The sequence below is a fragment of the Ipomoea triloba genome, chromosome 5, assembly GCF_003576645.1.
Source record: "Ipomoea triloba cultivar NCNSP0323 chromosome 5, ASM357664v1".
In the NCBI taxonomy this organism is placed as follows: Eukaryota; Viridiplantae; Streptophyta; class Magnoliopsida; order Solanales; family Convolvulaceae; genus Ipomoea; species Ipomoea triloba.
Genome location: NC_044920.1, coordinates 3,216,611 through 3,225,046, shown reverse-complemented (window position 1 = coordinate 3,225,046; position 8,436 = coordinate 3,216,611). Strand labels below are relative to the sequence as shown.

Genomic DNA, 8,436 nt, shown 5'->3' with positions numbered 1-8,436 from the left:
TAACCCAAACACTTAACCTTGACCCAAATACCGAACAAGAACTTAGAACGTATAGGGAGGTATACTCAGATCGGGGAATATTTCCTATCAGAAAATTGCGAATCTAATTGTGGTAGAACCACTACTCTCTTTTTATTTTTATTTTTTATTTTTTAAAAGATAATGGAATTGACATATGAATTGAAAGTGGTTATAGATTGAAGACTCACTCCAACTTATTGACATAGAATTGACGGTACTCAAATTTGTAATATTTATTTCAACAACCTACTCCAGTGACAAAAAAATGTGTATGTCAAACTCAACGATTAATTAATTATTTAAAACGAAATTATATATATATATATATATATATATATATATATATATATGTATGTATGTATGTATGTATGTATGTATGCATGCATACATGTATGTATGCATGCATGCATGTATGTATGTATGTGACTAAGGTGTTCCTAAATAATTTAGAAATTTAAAATGCATTATTAATATTGAAGGGTGTGTATTGATGGACTGAATAATCTACAATATGAATATAATTGATGGACTAAAATTGTCATTTTTCTTAAATATAATAGATACATAATTTTATTAACTAATTAAAAGTACATAATATATTAACGGCATATATATAATTTGAAAATGGTCCACCCTAATTCACAATATAACAATTGGGATTCTTTTGGTCTTATGCTTATTGGCCACTTAGTACTTAGAATTGAAGAACTGTATTTCTACACACAAAAGTTTACAATGTTTTGCAACAATCATTGAATAATTTATATTTTCAAACAAAATCATTGAATAATTTATTATTATTTACTATTTTACTGTACTAAACATATTCGATAACTTATTTATAATAATAAGCATACGTTAGTCCTAAAAGCCTTAGACAATTAACATGTTAACTGTTAAGCTTAATTTTGAGGTACACGATCACCTATATGAACCAAAGGCATTTTTTTTAGGGTTATGATCAAAGAAACTTGCAGGTATTACTTGGTCGTGTGTATTATGCAAACAGTTCATATAATTGTTAATAAAAATTAAAAGGGAAAAAGGTCAAATAAGCCCTCAAACTTTACCCAAAGTGTAATTAAGCGCTCAAACATTAAAAATGTTCAATTAAACACTTAAACTTGTCATTTTAGTGCATTTAAACCCAAATGACCGGTTGTTTACCTGAAACAACCGGTCATTAATTTTCCAGCCAACAATACGACGGCCGACGGCCGGATTTTTTTCCGACGAACATGTCTTCTCCACGGCCATGTCTTCCGACGAACAAACGGCCAACATTTCGCGGAGGGTTTTAGTATGAATTCTCCAGTTCGTCTTCTCCCTGTCTTAGCTTCTCCAGGGAGAAGACGAACCCAGTCCGTCTCCTCATCGGAGAAGACGAGCTCCATCGGAGGAGACGAACCCAGTTTCGTCTCCTCCGATGGAGAAGACGAACTCCAGTTCGTCTCCTCCATAGAGGAGACGAAGTCTTCTTCGATGGAGAAGACGTTTCGTCTTCTCCATCGGAGGAGACAAACTCCATGGAGGAGATGAACCCAGTTCGTCTCCTCCATGTCTCCTCCAGTTGGAGGAGACGAACTCCTGTCTCCTCCAGTTGGAGAAGACGAACTTCTCCAGTTGGAGAAGTCTTCATGTCTTCTCCGTCGTCGGAAAAAAAATTCGGCCGCCGGCCGCCGGATTGTTGGCCAGAAAATTAATGATCGGTTGTTTCAGGTAAACAACCGGTCATTTGGGTTTATATGCACCAAAATGACAAGTTTAAGTGTTTAATTGAACCTTTTTAATGTTGGAGGGCTTAATTGCACTTTAGGGTAAAGTTTGAGGGCTTATTTGACCATTTCCCCAAATTAAAATTGTGATTTTTTGATACGAGAATAATATTATACCCACTCGGTATGGTTGAAATATTTTTTTTTTTTGAAGATACTTTCTCAACCTATTGGAGCACAAATAGTCAGTGTCACCTCTACAGAGGCTCGAACTCATGACCTCTCATATGAAAGAGCCACTACTCTGTCATCTGAGCATAAGGTGCTTGGCAATATTTTCATAGTTAATACTAAAGTATTAAATATTAACCTAAAAACATCAACAGTTTGAACAATTTAGGGTTATTTCGCTCAAAACGATTTGGTTTTGAGTGAAATAATCCATTTTAAAATATGTGAACAATAGCTAATTGGCCGACTAGGCAACCTAGTCGGTGCCTAGGCGGTCAATGCTATGCTAGGCGACCGGCCAACGCCTAGCGCCTAGGCAACCTGAGGTTTTCTCCTCGCCATGTGACTCTAGCTGGCAAAGGATCACAATGAGGTAAACCAGCCTAGGTTACCCATAGCTAACCGGCTCAAACCCAAGGGTTGGGTTTGAGGATCGAACCTCCAACCTCTCGGTTGTAGGTAGAGCACTCTTACCACTTGGGCTATCCTTACGGACACCAAAGGTGTATTCTTCTACCAAAATATTGATCCTCAACCCCAAGGGTCCCGCAATTTGGCCCTACAAAGTATTTGGGATGATTTAAATCTCGGTGATTCACTAGCTCAGCAGACAGGGCCAAGCCGATACGCACAAGAGATCTGCCCACTTTGAACATACTCGAACCTTAGTCTTTTCTCTCAAATACTGCCTCTGTTACAATGTGGTATCTGTTCATAACTACTTTATCAACCTATTGAAACACAAAGAGACAGCAACGCCTCCACTAAGGCTTGAACCCACCCCTTCCACATTGGGGGTGCAACTGGGCGCCACTAGACCACAAGGTCATTGGTCACAATTCATTTAAATTGTGTGTTTTAGATCTGGACCTGAGTCCACAGAATAATTTTTCCGTATTCTATTAATAGGACAACCTGCTAAGAGATTATGATCATAAAGGTTTGCCCCATTTGAGAAAGCTATCCACTTCACATGCAAGAATACATAGTGGAGGGAAATTAAAAGAGCTAAAAATGAAGAGAAATGAGAGAGTTGTGAAGTGGTTAAATGATGCAAAGCCATATTTGGGAGTGGCGTTCTTGCAGCTCAGCAACGCAGGCTCCGCAATCATTTCAAAGGTTGCTCTAAATCAAGGAATGAACCCTTTCACTTTCACCGTCTACCGAAACGTCATCGCAGTCGTTTTCTTCTCTCCGTTTGCCATATATTTTGAAAGGTATCGTTTCGCGTTTATTTCAATTTGAGTTAATACCTCCAATAGTACTCCGAGTATTAACGATTTACCAACTATGATCCCTCAACTTTTAAATGACCTCCAATGGTCCTCTAAGTTTTACAAAATAACTACATGTGGTCCTTTTAGGACGTTTTGTGGTCATTTTAAACTTGAGTTAATACCAAAATTAGGACTACATGTGGTTATTTTTTAAAACTTGGAGGGTCATTGGAGGTCATTTAATAGTCGAGGGACTACAAGTAGTAAATCGTTAATACTCGAAGGACCATTGGAGGTATTAACTCATTTCAATTTTCTCTTTTAGTTTTCTTTTTCAATTTTTCATTTCTTGTTCTTTTTTAAAAAAAAAATTATTTTCAAAATATTTATTCAATTTTGGATGACCACGTGTAAGGGAACTCGTAGCTACCATTTAAGGATATTTATAGAGTAAATTATATTTCTATGATTTGTATTGTGATTAGATGGTAACATTTTATGGATGATTGTTTGATACAGGAAAACAATGGCCTACAATGACCACCTCCATTAGGGTTGTTAACGAACCAAACATAAATGAAGGGAGGTTGTTCGTGTTCGTTTGTTAAGGATTTTGGAGTGTTCGTGTTCGTGTTCGTTTGTTAAGGTTTTTGAAAATCCTGTTCGTGTTCGTTTGTTAAGCGTTCGTTAGTGTTTGTTAACGTTCGCGAACATGTTCACGAACGTGTTCGTTTAACATTAACGAACACGTTCACGAACGTGTTCGTAAACGTTAACAAACACGTTCACAAACATGTTCATTTACGTTCAGGAACACGTTCGTGAACACTTAATAACCAAACACCTGCACATGTTCATGAACACAATTTGTTCGCGAACAATAAATAATCTGCATTCACATCTTCACGAACAATTTTATATATATATAAACATGTTCGCGAACATTATTAAACGAACACTAAACGAGCTTGTTCGCGAACACTACTAAACGAACACAAACGAGCTTGTTCGCGAACACTTAGCAAACGAGCTTACCACTGTTCATACTCTGTTCGTTTATTAACCGAGCTCTAAATTTTGTTTGTTAATGTTCGTTTACCTTAATAAACGAACATAAACGAACGCTTACCGAGCTCGAACACGAGTAGTTTGTCGAAAGCTCTCTTCGCTAACAGCCCTAGCCTCCATCTTCTTCAAGATAATGTTGCTTGCCTTATTAGAGTAAAATATTACCTTTTCTTCCTCATACTTTTTCTTTAAATTAAAATTCAGGTTTCCTTTGCCGAACTATGTTCTCTCACCTTTATATACTTACAAAAGAGTAAATAGAGACAAAATTTTCTAACAACACATTACACACTACCAAAAATGACAAATGACTGAAGTGTTCTTTATCTAACATTTTCGATCTTTTCATATATATATATATATATATATATATATATATATATATATATATATATATATATATATATATATATATATATATATGGACTGGATCAGGTGCGAAAACAACTTCCTGTGCAGAAGTGCGGATAACACAAAAGGACGCACCTTAAGTGTAGAATTGACGCACCTAACCTTAGGCATTCAAATGGTGCATCTTAAGTACACAAACCACGCACATTAAGAACACAAACTACACACCTAAAGTTTTAAAATGACACGTCTTAAGTTTCAACAACTGACGCACCTTAAGAAATAAAACAACACATGTAAAACTTTAGACCAACGCACCTTATGTTTCAACAACTGACGCATCTTAATAAGGCAAACCGCGCACCTTTAGAAGTAAAACAATGCACTTAAAGTTTTAGATCGACGGACCTTAAGTTTCAACAAAAACGCACCTTAAGATTTCAACTGAAGAATTGGCGCACCGTAAACACAGAAACCACACACCTTAAGTTTGACCTAAACATAAAAAGACCAAAATACAACCTTGTTATTTTTTAATCTGTGTTCAATCTGGACAATTGATTTTAGCAAGATCAATGACTATCATTCTACCGCATTTTTTACCTGGACTCATTCACCACAATTGAGTGTGTGTGTGTATATATATATATAAAATAACTAAAATTTGATTCTCCAAAATATTCTTATCTAACATAAACAAATAGCCTGAACAATTTAATTATTTTCAAAATATAATTTATTTTTTCTTGCTGCGAAAGAGGGACCCAATGTTGTTGAATTTTCATTTTTATAATATATCACTGTTGGTGCATATATGTGCAGTATTATTCTAACATCGTTTTGTCAAAAAGGAAAAATATTTAAGAAAGAAATCACTTCTTTTATTCTTTCCAATCACTTGATACAACTAAAATATTTTAACCATTTCTATTTCGTAAGAAATACAGGAGTAAAACATATTACACATATAAAATGTTGTAGAATTTTTAATTTTATAATATGACTATTATTTGTGCATAAATGTGCAGGCCGGTTCTCAACCTGAATTTATATTACATAGGAATGAGATACTCAACAGCAACATTTGCGGTGACAATGATAAACCTTGTTCCTGCCGTAACATTTTTGTTAGCTTGGATCTTTAGGTATGTTAATATATGTCGTCATTAAATTATATATATTGCGATATAAGATTAGTTTCATCCAACAAAATGTAATAGGAATGAAATAATAATTATGTAAACATATTAATATCACTTCAAAAATAATATTAAAAAGTAATTTTTATATAGAAAATAACATTTTTTTTAAGCGTAGGCTTGAGAACGTGAAAATAAAGACATTGCATAGCCAAGCAAAAATAATTGGGACAACATCAGCAATTGGTGGGGCCATGATTATGACGCTTGTTAAGGGACCCACCATAGTATTGCCCTGGACTAAACATTCAAACGACATCGTATCTCATTCCACTCAACACGTTGTGAATCAGCATAATGATCCCATTAAGGCTGCGCTCTTGCTCACAGCAAGTTGCTGCTGTGGAGCCAGTTTTGCAATTGTTCAGGTAAAGACTTTCTTTTTTTTTTCTTTTTTTTTTTCCTTTGGAATATGTTAAAGTTTTTAATTTCTTAAATCAAAATTGTATTCAATCAATACTCTCTCGGCACCACCTTGGTTATATAGGATTCTTTAATTGTGTGAGAGCGGAACTATACCAATAACATTCCGGAAACTTATTTAGATGTGTTAGGATGGATCAAAGTTATAGCTCACAATGAACGCATAATTTTATTACTGGACAGTGACGGGTAACAGACCAAGTCCAATAATTGTTGGTTGAGAGATTGTTGGGCGAAAACTGGTGAATGGTCAAATCCAGCCCCCTCTCGAAAATGGTATATACAAAAAAATAAAATTGTGTTCGCTATGAGATATAACTTTTGACATAATAGTAAGTGCTTGAGCTAACAAGTGGTATCAGAGCTCGGTCACAGTCAGGGCTATGGAATTGTTGGGCGGAGGAAATAAAGTTGAGTCTTTGCTATGAGCTATAGCGTTGAAAATGTGGCGGTTTATAAAAAAATAAATTAGTTGTGTCTTTGCTGTGAGTTATAAATTTTGACATAGCGATAAACGCTTGATCGAAAGAATGATATTATTCCAATCTCAATATCACTACTCAATTCATGTCATTTTCCCAAACAAATATTTAAATAAGGTCACCAACCTAGAGAATAACCCCTCCCCCTTGGCCCTTCCTAATTTTTAATTCATGAAGCCTCAAATTAAACCTTGTTATTTCAAATAAAGTTTGAATACCTATTTGACATTTTTCTCAAATAAATATAACATCATTTAAAATTTTATATTGAAGAATCTTTTATTTTAGTACTACCGGTTCAGTTATAGAGTAGTATCTGTTCTCCGGTATGGGAGAATCACTTCATGCCACTCGACCATAAGGTCATTAGTTTATGTTAAAGAACCTAATAATTGATGTTTTCTATGTTAACAGGCAATTACGCGAAAGTCATACCCGGTCGGGCTTTCTCTCACAACTTTGATATGCATGGTAGGGGCGCTACAAGTCAGTATATTGACCTTAATACTCGAGAGGGGAAATGCTTCCGTCTGGTCCTTACACTGGGACATCACGCTCTTAACTTATGTTTATCATGTAAAATCTAAATTCTCTCATATATATCTAATAGGTTTTCATAAAACGGTGATGGATCTCTAATGGGGAAAGCATGAACTATGCAGGGTTTAGTTAGGTCAGGGGTTGTTTATTATATATCAGGGATAATAATGAAGGTAAAAGGACCTGTTTTCGTCACTGCATTCAATCCCATAGGCATGGTTATAGTCGCCATCATTGGTTCCTTTGTGCTTTCTGAGAAATTATACTTGGGAAGGTAAAATGCATCTACTTTTCTTTCTGAGAAATAAGTGAATACTTATTAATGTTTCTGACAAGGCATGATGATAAGTTTATTATATATAATGAAGGGTTTTGGGAGCAGTGGTTATTTTTGTTGGCTTGTACCTGGTTATATGGGGTAAATCCAAGGATCAAACTTCACCAAATAATGATCAAAATGATGCACTTCCAATTGATCATAAGCACCCACAAGTTCAAGGCCTCAACAAGGATATTATAGTGGTTTGAATTGAAAGAGCTGCTCATGTTACATCCAGATTGATGTGTAACTTTTAGTTAAGGTGTTGTTCTTTATAGTAGCTTAGTTAATAGAAAGGGTGATAATTTGGGTTGTACTATACATACATTTCTTATTTATATTAGAACTCATAACTTTTTGCATGTGTTTGATTATGTCAAAAAGTCACAAGTTTAATTATTGTCAATACTCTCTCGATCAAGCCTATCGCACCTGCTCTTCCTAATGTGGTATGGTTTACCTTTCTTGTGTGATTTATGGAATATTACACAAATGCGAAGTTTACCTAATGTATATCCGGTAGTGGATGCAAGTTTCTCTCGACACAAAAAGATAAATAAAGAAAAGAAAATTTACATTTTTTATCTCTTAATTAGTTCTTAATATAAATCTAGTTCTTCTCTTCCAATTTTCATCATTTTGATCTTTTAAGGCTATGTTTGGAAAACTTAGCTGAAAGCTTAAAAGTAGCTAAAAATTAAAATCTGAAAAGTTGTTAAACTAACTGTTATGCTTAAAAGTGTTTGGTAAAATTAATTTTTTGATAAGCTGATAAATGTAAAAAGACTCAAACGGGCATCTTCATAAAATTTAAATAGGTTTGTTTACGTATTAAAATATAAAATAATGAAATCAATATATTTTAATAAA

At 34.6% G+C, this 8,436-nt stretch overlaps 1 protein-coding gene across 1 annotated transcript; it reads left to right on the top strand.

Moving 5' to 3' along the window:
• The first annotated feature begins 2,981 nt into the window (after positions 1-2,981).
• Positions 2,982-7,775, top strand: LOC116019668 (WAT1-related protein At2g39510-like). The gene is made up of 7 exons (XM_031259960.1): positions 2,982-3,189; positions 4,333-4,405; positions 5,632-5,748; positions 5,921-6,170; positions 7,122-7,283; positions 7,370-7,521; positions 7,616-7,775. Exons 1-7 carry the CDS (start codon positions 2,982-2,984, stop codon positions 7,773-7,775), a joined length of 1,122 nt encoding a protein of 373 aa, XP_031115820.1.
• The last annotated feature ends 661 nt before the right edge of the window (positions 7,776-8,436 follow it).